The 16,570-nt window shown below is 47.6% G+C and overlaps 1 protein-coding gene across 1 annotated transcript in view; it reads left to right on the forward strand.

Annotated features, from left to right (window-relative positions):
* Positions 1-13,628, forward strand: part of LAMC1 (laminin subunit gamma 1) — a 67,444-nt gene extending 53,816 nt beyond the window's left edge. Inside the window, exons 13-28 of the mRNA XM_041479560.1 lie at positions 41-229; positions 1,574-1,819; positions 2,108-2,261; positions 2,703-2,845; positions 3,545-3,723; positions 3,869-4,025; positions 6,317-6,522; positions 6,920-6,999; positions 7,336-7,473; positions 7,648-7,792; positions 8,129-8,278; positions 8,661-8,775; positions 9,119-9,318; positions 9,530-9,688; positions 10,179-10,278; positions 10,644-13,628. Coding sequence (XP_041335494.1) covers positions 41-229; positions 1,574-1,819; positions 2,108-2,261; positions 2,703-2,845; positions 3,545-3,723; positions 3,869-4,025; positions 6,317-6,522; positions 6,920-6,999; positions 7,336-7,473; positions 7,648-7,792; positions 8,129-8,278; positions 8,661-8,775; positions 9,119-9,318; positions 9,530-9,688; positions 10,179-10,278; positions 10,644-10,900 — 2,618 coding nt within the window. The 3' untranslated portion in view covers positions 10,901-13,628. The remainder of the gene's footprint in view (positions 1-40; positions 230-1,573; positions 1,820-2,107; positions 2,262-2,702; positions 2,846-3,544; positions 3,724-3,868; positions 4,026-6,316; positions 6,523-6,919; positions 7,000-7,335; positions 7,474-7,647; positions 7,793-8,128; positions 8,279-8,660; positions 8,776-9,118; positions 9,319-9,529; positions 9,689-10,178; positions 10,279-10,643) is intronic.
* The last annotated feature ends 2,942 nt before the right edge of the window (positions 13,629-16,570 follow it).

A 16,570-nucleotide genomic window follows, 5' to 3' on the forward strand; every position in this document is an offset into this window, starting at 1 on the left:
TTGGACAAGGAAGCAAAACTCACGTCCCTCTCTATTGCAGGCATGTGCAATTGCAGGGATAACACGGCAGGGACTCACTGTGAGAAGTGCAGCGATGGGTATTACGGCGATGCCACGGCCGGCACCGCCTCGGACTGCCAGCCCTGCCCGTGCCCAGGCTCCTCGAGCTGTGCCATTGTGCCCCGCACCAAGGAGGTTGTGTGCACCAGCTGCCAGGCTGGCACTACAGGTGTGTTCCTGTAAACATCTTTTTCTACAGGCACATGCTTGTGGAAGTGTGTCTCCTGCTAGTTCTTGTTCTCTGATCCACAGTGAGTAGCTCTGAAAGCTGCTGCGTCTTCTGGTTCAAATTCTTCTCCCTTCCTCAGCCCTCTTTTTTGTCCTGTGTGAGGCTTGAGACTTTACATGTTTTTCATGCCTGTTTCTTGAGAACAAAAGGCTTGATCTGCAAAGTCTGACCATTTCTGTGCTGTATATGAAAGCCATACTGCCTTCCAGTAGAGCTCTGATGATGGCGTGGTGTTGGGCAGAAAATAGATTTAAAAGAGCCAGGAAGGCAGGTCAGACTGAAATAAAATTAGAAGGTGCAGTTTGCCAGCAAGTGAGGCACTACAGGATGCTTCCTAGGAAGAGCAGGAGGGCTGCAGTGACTCACGAAACGCTGCCCAAAAAAATAGAAGATCAAACAAGTGCTCAGCAATTTTAAGAGAAATATGTGAACAAATACTGATCTTCTTTTCTTAGCAATAAGCTGTGAAGTCCAAGCATGTAGCTGAGTTGTTAAGCAGAAACTTTTGTTCTGCCTGCAAATAGCAAGGAAGCCATAGGATGATTGGCAGCCTTCATGCTTCTCTGCTGATTTCATGCTTGGCATGGCAGAGTCCAAAGTACAGAATACCTGTACATTCTTGTGTGCTTAGGAATGCCTCTGACCAAGTACATCAGCAGATCATGGGGGTTCCTGTGGGTGCCACTGCATTGTGAACCAAAGCAAGAGTCCAGGCCCCAGGTGCCCTTCAGCTCAAGTGTCTGTAGCAGCTGATCTTTCTTGTAGCTACGTGATTGCAGAGGAGTTTTTCCTGTCTCACACCACCTTTTTGGGATGTGAGGAAAAAGAGGGTTTGTTTGTGCAAGAACTGCCTAAGAAAGGGAGCTCATAACTGGCTGGGGAGGTCAGATCTGCAGTAAGTGTAGGAAGCTGCTAAATTGGATGCTTCAGTGGCTGCCTGTGGAGGTTTGGCAGGTCTCATTGGCAGAGGAGCTTCCTGGAGCAGTGATGCCCCATGGAACTCTACCTCTTGGGATTCTTAAATTAACAACAAATTGCAGCAAATAGGTTTGGCTTAAAGGGATAGAAGGGGAAGGAACAATGGAAATAATTCATAATGCAAAGTTCCAGTGAAAAATGAGCTTGAATTTAGAGATGAGGAGGGATTTGTGTGTGGCCCCAATAGAAGGGTGAAAGGGAAGAAGCTGAAGAGTTTACTTTTCAGAAGGGACTGCAGAGGGGGTCCATGTGAGATGGCAGCCAAGGGCTTTCTGCTGCAGCACCCGTGTCTGTGTTGTGTCCCAGGCAAGAGGTGTGAGCTGTGTGATGACGCCTATTTCGGAGACCCTCTGGGCAGAAATGGTGCCGTGAGGCCCTGCCGCCTGTGCCAGTGCAACAACAACATCGACCCCAACGCCGTGGGCAACTGCGACCGCCGGACCGGCGAGTGCCTCAAGTGCATCTACAACACAGCTGGCTTCTACTGTGACCGCTGCAAGGATGGCTTCTTCGGGAACCCGCTGGCCCCTGACCCCGCGGACAAGTGCAGAGGTGAGGCTTGCTTCTTGTTGCATTTAAAAATGGTTTTGTCCCCAGGAGCTGCTGTCAGGCTGTCACTTGTGCCCGTCGGCAGCAGTGTGTGGCTTTACCCTGACTTGGTGGTTTGAGCTTGCTAAAATCCTTGTTTGTGGGCACTTAGTGCTATCGAAGCAAAAGCATGGTGTGGTGCAGGGGCTGGGTGGCCAAGTGGTTTGTATCCAGGCCCATTAGGGTAAGTACCAACACCACGAGGGATTTCTAACTTCGTGCGTGTTTCTCCATACCTTTTTGTTTTGGCAGCTTGTCACTGCAATCCCTACGGCACAGTGAATCAGCAGACGGTCTGCAATCAAGTGACTGGGCAGTGTGAGTGCTTGTCTCACGTCACTGGGAGGGACTGCAGTGCCTGTGAGCCTGGATTCTTCAACCTCCAGAGTGGACGTGGCTGTGAGAGGTGAGGTTTGGCTTGGCTTGGAGCAGAGACCCTGATTTTGGAGGGTCTGTGCTTACATTGTGCAGGAATGTGATGTTTGTCACAAGTAACAGGTGTGCCTCTGCTGCTGTGGGTGGGGAGGAGCAGTGGTCAAGGAGCAGCTACTAAGGCTGTACAAAAAGCCTGACTTATAAATAGCTTTATAAAGAGCTCTAAATCAGGGTTTTAAATAGAAAACTGCCACATGACTTCATGATTGTAGCAGAGGCTCTTGGGTTCTTTTTTTAGTGCAGGCAGCAAGTGACCTTGCACGGTTCAAAAGCCCAGTGCCTCGCCTGCTGCATCTTCACAGCAAGAAAAGCGGCTTTTGGCAAATGCAAATGTTGAGCTGTGCTCTTCAGAGAAGCACTTGGCCCCACGTGTCCCTTCTGTGTCACATCTGACGTGTGCCTGCCTCCCCAGGTGCAACTGCCACGCGCTGGGCTCCACCAGCGGGCAGTGTGACATCCGGACGGGGCAGTGCGAGTGCCAGCCAGGCGTCACCGGCCAGCACTGCGACAGGTGTGAGGGCAACCACTTCGGCTTTGGCTCTGAAGGCTGTAAACGTAAGTCTGAGGGGCCAGAGTGAGGCACATGGGAAGGATATTGCACACCCAGCCCTGCCTTTGCTTTCCTTCTGCCTCTGGGAAGGGGTTTTCTCACCTTGCTCCTCATCACAGCAGAAGCTGGCACTTCTATGTCCACACTGTGTGTGACAAAATTTGTTTTCTGTGCTACAGCTTATCCCCTTCTTCTTTTGTTATTTTTTTCTTGTCTGACTTACTAGATATCCAGCTTAGTAGATACCTACTTCTTGGTGTAAATATATCTCTGCATCTTGGCCTCCAGCAGCCCTGTTTCCTAATGTGTCCCTGCACAGTTACTCTGCAGGTGGCCTCAGTATCCAGGTTCTGTCTTGAGGAGCAGCTGATCTTGAAAACATGATTGCAAAGCAGGTTGATCCAAACTTTCTTCATTGATATCCCTGCCTGTAAAGAGCAGCAAAACGAACTGCAGCTAGTTACAATGCAGTGGGGTGGAATGAGGCTTTGTGAGAGAGGTAATAGCAACATTGAACACACACAGTGAATGTTGGGTCCTGCTTGCGAGTAGAAGCACTGAGATCAGGAGGGAGGTCCAGCTGTGGGTTTGTGCCCCATAGCTCTTGCAGATGTTTTAGGGTATTAAGCATATCCTCCCATCCTGTGAGTTTTAGGGTATTTCTGCCTGTTCTGCAGTCTGACTGAGGTTTAACTCCCCTGCAGCCTGCGACTGTGATCCCGAGGGCTCGCGGTCCCTGCAGTGCCGGGAGAACGGTCACTGTGAGTGCAAGGAAGGCTTTGTGGGGAGCCGCTGCAACCAGTGTGAGGAGAACTATTTCTACAACCGCTCGTGGCCTGGCTGCCAGGAGTGTCCAGCCTGTTACAGACTAGTGAAAGATAAGGTAAGGCCACAGACACTGCTTGGTACCACTGGAGATGGTGGCACATGTCCACTTGTACAGCATTCTGTTTGTTGGTGGTTGCTGAAAGCAGAGCGGCTCAAGGTGCTTTGCTGTGTCAGAGCTGTGCTCTGTCCTTCTCATGTAGGTGGCAGAGCAACGTCAAAGGCTGCAGGAGTTGGAAAATCTTATAGCAAACCTGGGTACCAGAGAAGACGCTGTAACTGATGAAGCCTTCGAAGAGCGGTTGAAAGAGGCAGAAAGAGAAGTTACGGAGCTGCTCCATGAAGCACAAAAGAGCAAAGGTGAGCTGACCTGATCAGACATGGACCAACTAAATGAGTTCTTTGCCTGATGTTCCTGTTCCCTTTGGAGACAGCGTGTTCTATTTCAAGCCAGTTCTGTGCGCCAGGATTGACAGCAATTTCAGGCAGCACTGAGTCAGTGAACGTTATAACAACGGTGGCTGTGCTTTTATCCATGCTGTTCAACCAGTGGTCTTTGTTGTACGTGGAAGTAAAGATCTGCCTCTAGCTCTGTATACATGGAAGTGCTTGTGTGTTATCCTCTTCTCTTGACGCAAAGGAGGGTTTTATTTGTTAAACAAGCAGAAAACTTTCCAGTATACTTACTATGCTTTAAATTTGCTCAAACGTCTTGAGTTCAAGCAGTTTTTGTTTTTCTGGTCATCAGCAATCAGAATGAAGGCTTCAAAATGCCGATGGCAAACTTAATTATCCCACCATAAAGTGTAGAATATTCTGAAGAATGCTGTTTTTCCTGTTAAACTCAGTTTCAAATTGATTCTTGTGTTGTCACCACTACCATGGGATGTCTGTGAGCAGGATGTTCGTCATGTCTGTGACAGTGGTTTGTCCTTAGGGTCTCTTTAATGTATAAGATGATGTGTGTTTTGGAAAAGAGAGCCCTGAAGAAGACTATTGACTTTGCAGTAAAAGATGTTCCCCTGGGAGCTGGTTCAGTGATTTCAGACCATTTTGGGAAAATTTGTCCCCTTTGTGTGAAGCTGGGAAAAAGCTCACATGCATCTAATGCTAGCGTTTGCTTGGGAAGATTCCTGCCAAGGAGAATGGTTGCTTAAGCTTTTCTCAGCTTTAGCTGAGGTAGATTTATACTGCCTGCTTGGCATCCATGCCTAGATAATAGTCCCACATAAGGGGGTAGCAGGGTGGGGGATTGGAGAAAGATGAGGGAATGGATTTGGTTTTGCGGTGGAATTTTTGATTGCTCTCTCTGTCTTGGAATCATAGAATCATTTATTTGGAAAGACCCTTAAGATCAAGTCCAACCGTTCCCTGCCCCCCAGTACTGCCAAGGCCACCACTAACGTATGTTCCCAAGTGCCACATCCACCCAGCTTTTAGATCCCTCCAGGGATGGTCATTCCAGCATTTCCCTGGACAGCCCTTTAAGTGAAGAAGTTTTTCCCACTATCCAACCAAACCTCAGGCACAGCTTGAAGTTTTTTCCTTTCATCATGTCCCTGTTCTGTGGGAGCAGAGCCCAGCACCCTGGGTGCACCCTCCTGTCAGGGAGTTGTGGATAAACAGAAGGTCCTCCCTGAGCCTTCTTTTCTCCAGGCTCAACCCCTGCCAACTCCTTCAGCTGCTCCTTGTGAGACTTGTGCTCCAAACCCTTCCCCAGCTCCAGGTTCTTCTCTTACTAAGAGGGCATGGTAAATGCAATAAAAAGTACCCTTGCAAAAATCTGTGCACACCTGAAGAAGTTATTTCAGTTTTTCTGTGGTGGTGTGTTTTTGAAATGTGTCAAATGTCCATGTTCAATACTTACGATGTGCTGCAAGGTCAAGGTATTTGACCAGTCTTAATTTTGGAGTTCTGTGGGCTTATGCATGCACTTTAATTCTTGGTAACACACTCAGCTTTTCCCAAGTAACTGCCTTGGTTGTGAGGCACATAGATAATGGAGGCTGTGATGCCTCCATTATTAAGATGGTGTTGTGGGGAGTTACCTGATGGCCCAAAAATTTGTTGAATTGTGGGTGCTTTTTAAGTCCTACATACGTGAAAACCAAGGCTCTATCCTGCCAGCTTTTGCCAGCCCTTTGGTTTGAGGAGAGTTTGGAGTGGGTTTGCTATTCCACACAGCTCCTGGCTGCTCTGTATGAAGCTCCTTAGGTCTTTCTTTGGAGCAGCCATTGTTGCCCTGAGTGTGGAAAAATGTGTGTCTGCACTATTCGTCCATCCCTGCTCAATTTCTAGGAGATAAGCTAAAGAGAATTCACCAAACAGACATTTCATACCTATTGAGGAACAGCTCTGTTGTCATTTTAAGTGAATGAGAGAGGTAAAACATGATTCTGAACACAAAATCTCCCATCAGAGTCAGTTCCAACACCCAGCAGGATTGTCTTATTAGCAGTTAATGGCTTTTCATTTCTCCTGTTTGGTGCACATTCTGATTATGACTTTGATCTCAAGTAAGTGACTTGTGAAATCTCTTCCAGTAGGGGATTAACCTACCAACATGGTGCCTGCCGTGCTAAGCTGCTGCTCCAGCTTCTCTTCCTGCTCTAATTAATTTTGCTTCCTCTCTTTTTTGTCCTGTGTTTCAGACGTAGATCAGGGCCTCATGGACCGTCTCAAAGACATCAACAGCACCTTAGTGAGTCAGCTCAACAGGCTGAGGAACATCCAGGGCACAGTGCAGGACACGGAGAGCCTGGCGGAGCAGGCCCGGGTGCGGGTGGAGGACACTGAGGACCTGATCAGCATGGCTTCTGATATGCTGGAGAGGGCCAAGATGGCAGCTGACAACGTGGTGAGTGTGCTGCTGACATCCCACACAGCTGGGAGAGGCTGAGAGCCTTTCCTTCTGTGCCTCTGGTGTGTTTCTCCACTTGCTCTCTCCCTCACACAGTAAATTTGCATCGAGGTCATGGGAAATCAATGAAGGAAGTTCACCACTGTCAGTCACAGATAGTATCTTAGCCCAAACCAACATAAAAGTCTTAAATAAATATTAGCACCATTGTTTTTCAAGGGGTAACCAGTGGTGGAAACTGCATGGACTTAAGAAAAACATACAGAGAAGTGAGAAGTAGGTTAGACACATCTCTAAGCATTTAGATCATGACAATAAATATTTAAAGCAAATACAAATAAAAGATGAAAAAAGAGCTTTAAGGGTTTTTTTTTCCTTTCTTTTTCTCTTCCAGTCCATTACACCTCCAGAGCAAAGTGGGGACCCCAACAACATGACTCAGTTGGCAGAAGAGGCCCGTAAGCTGGCAGAAAGGTAGGCTGTGGCAAGACACACTCATCGTGGCCTGTGTCAGGGCCCTGCTCTTCCCTGCAAGGGGGAAGCAGAATTTCATTTGCTGGCTAGGAAACACACACTTTACTGCTTAAGGGACTGGTGCTGTGGGATGATGGCTGTGTAGCTCTGAGGGCAAACATTGCTCACGTGGATGACAGACATGGCAACCATCTTCCATTGCAAATGTTTCAGCATCTCCCAAATGGAAATCTGGGGGAAGGAAAGAAGGAAAAGTAAGAGAGAATATAATCAAGAACTGAGGATAAAAACTGTTTGCTAACAAATCTAATGGCATTATTTTTCTTTTATCATCAGGCACAAAAAGGAAGCTGATGAGATTGTTCGCACAGCCAAGGCTGCAAATGATACTTCCACGGAAGCGTATCAACTGCTGCTGAAAACCCTGGCTGGAGAAAACCAAACTGCAATTGATATTGATGAGCTCAACCAGAAGTGAGTCAGAAAATTGCTTTTATTTCCTGACTTTAGAGCAGTGCTTAAAACTAAGACAGCCCTCTGTATGCTTTGGATTTTGTGGGAGGTGATTTTTGATTTCTTAGCCTCTCTTACTAAGTTCAGTTCTACAAAAATTACTGTTGCATAACTGGATCCTTGGGGATTTTATAGGTACAATCAAGCAAGGAATATTTCTCGAGACCTAGAGAAACAGGCCAACAAGGTGCTTGCGGAGGCAGAGGAAGCTGGAAACAGAGCCCTGCAGATATATGCTAATCTCACCAGCCTGCCTACTGTGGATTCCACGGGGCTAGAGGTACGTGTGGGCACCATCATGTGCACTGTTCCCTGAGGATTGCTGGGTCGCTGCCGTACCTTACGTGTGCTCTGCTAATGTTCTCTGCATAAGAATGCTCTGTGGGTTTCTTGTCCATCTAGGCATAATCCAGCTTTTATGCAATTGCAACATTTATGCATGAGATGGAAGTGCAGAAAACCACCTACATAAGCCCCACCTCCCCCAGTTTCTGAAAGACAAAAATCTGAAATGTTTGCCAGACGTCTTGGCTTGAATGTAGAAGTGGAAAAATTTACCACCTGTTCAGGAATTCCTTAACATTCAGGAATCTCTGTGTGTGATTTCCACCTGCAGAATAAAGCAAATAAGATCAAGAAGGAAGCAGAAGAACTGGATCAACTAATTGCCAGGAAGCTAAAGGATTATGAGGACTTGAGAGAAGATATGAAAGGAAAGGAGCTAGAAGTAAAGAACCTCTTGGAGAAAGGGAAGACAGAGCAGCAGGTCAGTACCACTTTGTGCAGGCTTTTGTTCCCTGGGGAAAAAACAAGGAAGACTGGCCACATGCAGATGATTTTGTCTTAGTCTTAGTGTTATTTATTGATTATATGAATGCTGAAAAATGGCCCCAAAAAGGAGATGCAGAAAGAGGTTAAAAGCAATGGCTTTGAAGCTGTGTGGGAAAAATAGGAGATATTTGCCAGATGTGGTGTCAACTTTGTGTTCAGAACAGTATTCTCAAAGTACATACACTCATCTGGTCTCAGAGGAAGCACTGCTCTCCTGGATGGTGTTGTTGTTTGAGGCTTAACAGTGCTTTTTCATACACTTGCATGATTGTCCTTCAGAAAGTGGGAATACATTGATACATGTCATGTCTCCTCAGACTGCAGACCAGCTCTTGGCTCGAGCAGATGCAGCAAAAGCCCTGGCTGAAGAAGCTGCTCGGAAGAGCAGTGGCACACTACAGGAGGCCAATACCATTCTCAGGAACCTGAAAGGTAAAGAGGAAGCACTTGGAGTGAATCCTTCAATTCCAGTGTGACAAGTCACTTGGCAGTAGGATATTCTGGTTAAAGAGGCCCTGCTATTGCCCTTATCTGAGTGTTGGGTGTGTTCTTTTGGCTCGTTTTTCTTTAAAGAAAAAGTGTAAGCATTTTCAGGGACTGGAAATTTCCTTTAAACTTCCTTATTTAGCATCAGAAGATGTGCAGTGGGAGAGCTGACCCCAGTTTGCTCTTCATCCCTCCAATGTCAGGGCAGCCAAGCCTTGGGTAGCTTGGTCAAAGGAGCATCCCACGGCTCTTCTGGAGCACACGATAAGGATCTGCTTTGCTCCCTTAGACTTTGACAAGCGGGTGAACGATAACAAGACAGCGGCCGAGGAGGCGCTGAAGAAGATCCCTGCCATCAGCCAGACCATTGCAGAGGCCAACAACAAGACTCACCAGGCAGAGCTGGCACTGGGCAACGCTGCAGCCGATGCCCGTGATGCCAAGGCCAGAGCAGATGATGCTGAGAAGATTGCCAGCTCCGTTCAGAAGGTGGGTCTGCTGCAGCTCACCCCCTCTGAGATCCCGCTGTGGGGTTGCATGAACTCCTGTTGCAGTATTTCCCGTGTGCTCTCTGCTGTATTCCCCACTGCAAATGCAAAATATGGCAGGATAGGAAATCAGGGTGTTTTGATGAGAAGGATTGAAGGAAGTTCTGCCCCTTCACCACCTTTTTCCATCCTCTCCCACCTGTTGGCTGCAGAGTGCTGCTGCTACCAGAGCCGAAGCCGACAAGACCTTTGCTGATGTGACAGGACTGGCCAGGGAAGTGGATGACATGATGAAGCAGCTGCAGGATGCAGAGAAGGAGCTGAAGCGGAAGCAGGCCGATGCTGAGCAGGATATGAAGATGGCCAATGAGGTAAGTGCTGCTGGCAGGTGAGAGCAGTGGCCAGGAGCTGCCTTCTCCCTGCTGTCCTGGCAATGAAGGCTTTCCTCCTGCTCTCCTCTTACAAAGACAGCGCTGGGTCCAGCCAGTATTCTGACTGTTCCAAGTTTTAAGTGGGCCTGAAGAGGAGACAAGTTCTGGTGCATTAGCATAGGCTCCCTGCAGGAATTTGAGAGCTGCTTTTCCTTTTATTATAGCTAAAACCTGACTGTATAGCCCTATTGATTCCATCCTGCCCTTTACTGCAAAATCCTGCTCAGTTTTCAGTGATCTCCACCCTGAAATACTCAGAAAACTGATTACTTGAAGATTGTCAGTCTTATCCCCAGCCCTGTGGTAAAGATCTTTGTGCAGGATTGTAATCCTGGGGTGAGAAGGCAGCGATGTGCTGACTAACTGCAGAGAAGCAAGTTTTGTAATCCCTACACCTTTTTTGTGCTCTTGTTTTTTTTATATCCTACAGGCCTCACAGGCTGCCCAGGAGGCAGAAGACAATGCAAGAAAAGCTAAGAACTCTGTGAACAGCCTGCTCACTGTCATTAATGACCTGTTGGATCAACTAGGTAGGACTGTCTGTAATGTGCTGTATGCCTTTGAGTGTTTTCCTGATGTGTGCTGGGTTTCCTGCCAGTTTTGTTTGAGGAACCAGATGGATCTGTTGATCTCTTGAAATTGGTTTTGTGTGTTTTTGACAAGGACTTTGGGATTTTTTTCTTTCCCGAGTAGCCTCAGAGCTTGTTTGGCAATGCTCTGTGTTGGTTTTCAGCAAACTGAAGACTTGTTGAGGCAGTGGAGATGTCACCAATGTGGCTGGTCCTGTTTCAGATGCTAGAGATGGCCTGATGTAGGTCTGCTGTGGGCTCAGCTGCGTGAGCACCCGTGTCAAAGGGGTTTTATTGCACTTCACTGTTTGCTTCTGGCTTTTCAGGGCAACTGGAGACAGTGGACTTGAACAAACTGAATGAAATTGAAGGTACCCTGAACAGTGCCAAAGACCAGATGAAAGAAAGTGACCTGGACCAGAAAGTGTCTTTCCTTGAGAGAGAAGCCAAGAAGCAAGATGATGCGATACAGGCCTACAACAGGGACATTGAAGAGATCCTGAAGGACATTAGCAACCTGGAAGACATCAGGAAGACCTTGCCATCTGGCTGTTTCAACACCCCGTCCATTGAGAAACCCTAAGGGTGCACTGGGGGTGGGGGGAATCGCCCTGGTGAGCGGTGGTTCAGCCATGGAGTGCCTTAACACACATTACCTTCTCCAAATCCCCAACTCTTCGCTGCTCGCAGCCACTGTTTCCTTTCAAATCAGGATAAGTTGAAAGGGTTTTTTTTTTGTTGGTTTGGTTTTTTTTTATTTTTTTGTTTTGTTTTGTTTGGGTTTTTTGTGGGATTTTTTTTTTCCCGTTTGTTTCTTTGTTTCTTTGTTTTGGGGTTTTTTGAGAAGCAAATTAAATATCCGTCTTTGGGCATCAAAGGGTTTTTTTTATATAGATTGTTTTCCTGAGCACTCCACCTTTGCCCCTTCCTCAGACACAGTTTCCCTTTGATTAGTGCAAGGATGAGAGACGCTCTGGACTCTTTATACTGTGGTTCAGAAATAACCATGTGAGCTGTATACAGCAAGGCAAAACTAACACAACTTTCTCTCCTGTCTTCTCCCTTTGACTGTAAAATCCTCAGTCCTGGAGCTCTTTGTCCCTATGAAGGAAGGGGATGGCTACCAAAGTATTACTGTAATGGCCAGTATAGCTGCACTCAATTCAGATCCTTCTTCCCAACTTCTAACCCTGTGAATTTATTTTTTTCATCATTAGGTAGTGGCCAATCCAACAGTGTTGGTAGCCTTTGGCAAAATCGCTGAAGCCTCTTTCTGAAATGCTTTCTGTGATGATGCATTGCTATGAGAAAAAGGCAGCCTCTGATTAGGGCTCTTTGGGAAGATGGGATACTGGTGGAGTGGTGGATCTTGCCAGCCCCGTTTCTGTTCCGTGGAGAAGTTTTGGGTCTGGTCTGAAAGCTGCTGCCTGCTGGCTAGTCCAGACTGTCAGAGTGTGGAAGCCACGAGCTGCATTCCCATCTGTTGCTACTGAATTTCCAGAGGATCTGGTTTTCTGGGCTTGGAATGTCAGACTGACAAATGAGTTTGTTGAAGCAGGACAAGTCTTGCTGAAGAGGAGAGCTGCCATCCAGAGAGTTCTGACAGCTGCACTGGCCTCCATGCTGAATGTCTTTGGGTGGGGAAGGAAGGGGGCACATGGATGGAAATGGAAAGGTCTTTTTTTTCACCCCATCTTTTTCCTGAAGGAGGACAGTGGGATTTTTATCTCTCCTGCCATAGCTCTGGCCTTTTGCCTGTTTTAAAGCTGGGAGGAAGAGTTGGAATTTCCTGGTGTCCTCCTTTCTTTTTGCCTCCCAATCTCCCAGTCACCATAAAGCTGCCACAGCACAGGGACCTCAGGCCAGGCTCAGGTGGCAGCTGTGCCTTTTACACCACTCCCACGGCTTCCCTGCAGGCTCCCTCCCCAGGCAGTGCTCGCTGGTGCTGGGTGGGAGTGGCAGGGAGCCCCTTGCTCCCAGACAAGAGCATCCTCTGCAGCTTCCTCCTTGCCTCCAGCCTGGCATCCCTCCCCCCTTTCCCTGAGATCCAGTATATATCTATCCTTAAACACTATGCAACTTTGTACGTTTGCGTAGCGGGGAAGAAATTATTATCTGACACACACTGGTGCTATTAATTATTTCAAATTTATGTTTTTTGTGTGAATGTGATTTTTTTTTCCATTTTTTATCATGATTATAGTGTGAGGAAGTCTCTCGTGCGTGTGTATGTGTGTGTAAATATACTCAGCCAGATTTCCAGAGTGGCACAGCCTGGCCTCCTCCATGTGCTTTCCCCTATAGCCACTGGGGCAGGTGCACTGTGTATTGCTTCTCTCTGTATCATTCCCTTCAAACTTGGGATTTCTCCTAGCTGGGCTCCTGCTTGCTTCCCTCTACCATATCCCCAGCACCCATCCATAACCACTTTGCCTGTCGGGTGGATGCTTTCCAGCCCTGTCTCCAAAGCCAGCCCTGCTCCCCATGGTGCCTGCAGCCCCCAGTTCTGTGTCCCTTGTCCCGTGGGATGCTGTGCCAGGAGTGGAACAGGGGCTGTGGCTTTGCAGCTGAGCTGGGAGGAGCTGTAGCACTGTTGGGAGACCAGACCAGCGCTGAGGTGGTCAGAGAGCTGCATCTGGGGACATCTTGATACCACTGTGCAAGGCAGGAGGCTTGGTGCAGACAGTGCTGCTGGGCAGGGGCTGTTCCCAGCAAACTCTGCATGGCTTTTGTATCCCTTCCCTTAATGACTGTGGGATTTCCCTCCTGCTTGGAAACACCTCTGGAGGAGAGCTCCCTGTGCCTGCACGCACAGGGACATTGGGTTGCTCTGGGAAGATAGCTGTGACCACATCACCTCTGCCAAGGCTGTGAGAAGAGCAGATGTGTGCATGCCCTGGCTGACCTCAGGCCTAAGGTTTCCTGCTCTCTTGTGTTGTTTTTTTTTTTTTTCTTAAGCCGTTTTTAACAGAATTTTATTTTTAAATAAAAAAAAATCTTTATAAGCGATCTGTTAATCAGTACTGCATTACAGCCATTATTCATTGTATAAGTCCAGTTATTTCTTTACGTAATGTGATGATGTGACAGCTGCTGGTGGAGTGCTGGGTGTCATGGGTGACACGTGACATCCCTTCATCACCTTATTCCTGACTGTGGCCCCCTCAGTATGTGCCTTCACTCCAGCTTTTTTTGCCTTAATCTGTGGTCTTGCTGTCTGGGGCGGTGAACAAAAATGCAACACTTGCAGTTTTTATGTATAAAACAGTATTTCTTATTTATAATAAAGTCTGAATATTTGTAACCCCTTATACCTGGGAATTCTGTTGAGTATTGCTTTATTTTTGGTGCTAGGATATTGATGGTGATGTGTCTCGGTTGCAAGATTCACCTCTTGCTCCTTAGACATCTTGGTTTGGTATGGGAAAAAGGGAGAAGAAACTTGGAAATGCATGTGGTGGGATACAGATGACATGGATGATGGTTTTTCCTTGTGTCCACTGCTCCACTGCCTTGGCTGTGATGGATTTTAAGCTGCTGGTTTTCCAGGGCTTAAAAACACACTGTGTTGTTGGTGCTCATGCTGTTGGAGTAGCACTGTCTTCCTGGAAAGCCCGGAGGAATTGGGGGGGAGTTTATCTATCCTGTAAGGGAAAAATCCTTTTTACTAAACAGGTAGAAAAGGATAGGGCTCCTGGGAAAAGAAAAAAAAATAACCTGAATAAAGGAGCTGAAATTACTGGGAACTGCCACAAATCTGGGTGCTCTGTGTTGTTCCTGGGCCCTGTCTCCCAGGCCCTGGCCTGAATGAAGCAAATTTTTAAGGGCAGATTGCAGTGATAAGAGACTAGACTGTTTTCTGCATTCACACTTGTCTTACAGCTCCAGCTGGATTTCTGTTATTTTTCTCAGGAGAGGAAAACACGCAGGTCTCATTAACTTGCATCAGAGCTAATCCCCTCTCAGCTGGTAAATTATTATTATTTTTGCATGTCAGTTTGTGTACTTTCAACCTTTCATTCTTCTTTTGTTACTAATGAATTTGTTTTCTAAAATATGTTGGTTTTTTTTTCTTGCCAGTGTTTTTAGGAAGCAAATCCCAGCTGGTAAAATCTGGCTGAGGTTTCAACTGGATTGTGGGGAGCAGTCAGGGAGCAGAAAATTGGATGGTGGGACAGTTGTGACCTTGCATGTGCTGTCGGTTAACATTGAGCCTCTTAGCATTTTGAGGAGAAAATGCTTAGATTAGGAAGCAAGTCTGTGTCCTTTATTTCATCTTCAGGATTTTTATCTCCAGAAGGTTTTTGTGGGCATTGTGCAAATATGTCTCAGAGGTGATCTTGAAGGAGGATGAGCCTTGCATTCATGTGGAAGATGACAAGGTAAGAGTGACATCAGTAGATACTCAGAAATCTCTTACAGGGAGGAGCAGACCCAGCTCCAAGGGACCATGATAATGGCTTGCAGGTTGCCAAACTGTTCTGCCAATATTTTGAAGCCCACGCAGAGATGCCCTCCCTGGATACTGTCTGCTCAGTGTAGCCAGTACCTGACATCAGGGTGGGTGAGGAGGCACCTTGCTGAGCAGTGACCAAGCTGGTAGCCTTTATTCTCCTTCCATTCCGTGTTTCTTCTCACTGCCCAGGTTCAAGCTCCATCTTCTCTCATGTGCTCTCTGGAGAAGCAGGAGGCTGGCAGGGGCCAAGGGGCCTGGTGAGAAGGTGGCAGTGGGGAGGGCTTGGACAGACCTCAGCTGGGTTCCCTCTCATTTCTGGGGAGGACAGGATATGGTTACAGGTCATAAAACGCTGGGAACAACCGCCTGGAGGGAGATGTCTCCGGTGTGTTTGTGTGGATCTGAGGAAGTGGAGGAGGTCATACAGCTGTCACATCGAGCTGGCAGTGTCCTGTGCTCCCCATCTACAGCTGTGACATGTTGGACCACGTTCTGGTTAGTTATTTTTTGTAGTTGGCTGCTGGCTTGATACTATCAGTGCCCCCCATCCCAGAAACATCAGGAATGCCATGTCAAAGTTATCCCACAGAGGCTGGGCATGGGGCAGAGAGGGGAATGGCAGTTCCCCTCATTGCGGTTGGATGGCAATGCCTTCTTCCTTCATCCCTGTTTGTCTCAGCCCTCGCTGGGCAGGGCAGAGGCAAGGCAAGGCCAGGCATGACAGCACTTCCTTGCTGTGCCACTGCTGCTGCCCTGCCCTGCCCCGCTTGCTCACTGCCGGCGTGATCCCTGCCTGCCTCTGCCCATCCCGGTGCCGCTGCTGCCGCAGTGATCTCTGCTCCAGCTGCCTCTGGCTGTCAGGAGGACTTTTCCTAGGGCACCCAAATGTCAGAGGAGAGACTGAAGTCCAGGCTCCATCGCTGCACTGGTGTTCGGTGTTACCAGCACATCATGGTCACTGATTTTCCACACTGTGAGGAAATCCCAGAGGATTTCCTCCTGGATGATGTGGCAGATCAGATGGGCCCTTGCAGGAGGAGGCTTGGGGATGCAAGGGTTGACTTGGGCTGCAAGGGCTCACAGCATCATGGTGTTCATCTGGCATAAGTCACCAAAATGGGTTTTCTCCCTTGATTACATTAATAAAACCAGAGTTTTTACATATCCATCACTTTCCACCAGCAACCATCACAAAAATTTAGATTACTATGTTGTTCCAGACTGGTTTTGGAGCAGTTAATTCTGCCACAGCCACATCCTCAAGGACTGATGAACTTGTGAGCCTGCAGGAGCAGCTTTTTTGGCTCTGTTGGGAATGAACATAAAACATTTTCAAGAAGGACTTTTCTTGTATTGCAGATTGAAAGGCAGGTTTTGCAGTGAAACAAAACTGCTTCATTGCAGTGTCTGATGAGCACAGCTGTTCTTTATGCCTCCCTTTGCTTACACTTTTGCTTACTGTAAAAGGTAAAACATCTCTGGTAATCCTGTTGGTGTGAGACCTTTCCTAAAGGGTGCTGCCATAGGTTGCAGTGGGACATTTGTTCCTTGGAGGGTGGTGGGCAGCTGCTCATTCCAGATCTGATGTGTTTAGAAAATCAGGGCCCCAGGAAATACATTCTTGGTAGTCTCATGGCATGTGGTTTCCAGAGGTCCTGTTGAAGCAGAGTGGCAGATGGCAGGGTGAGAGCAATCTGAGTCAATAGCAGAGATGACTGAGGAGCGAGCTGTCACGGCCTTGTTTGCACAAGTGGAGTGAGAGGTGGGGTGGCAAGGGTGAGATAAATGGGATAACAT

Source organism: Pyrgilauda ruficollis, unplaced genomic scaffold, assembly GCF_017590135.1.
Source record: "Pyrgilauda ruficollis isolate IOZ18807 unplaced genomic scaffold, ASM1759013v1 scaffold49, whole genome shotgun sequence".
Taxonomy (NCBI): domain Eukaryota; kingdom Metazoa; phylum Chordata; class Aves; order Passeriformes; family Passeridae; genus Pyrgilauda; species Pyrgilauda ruficollis.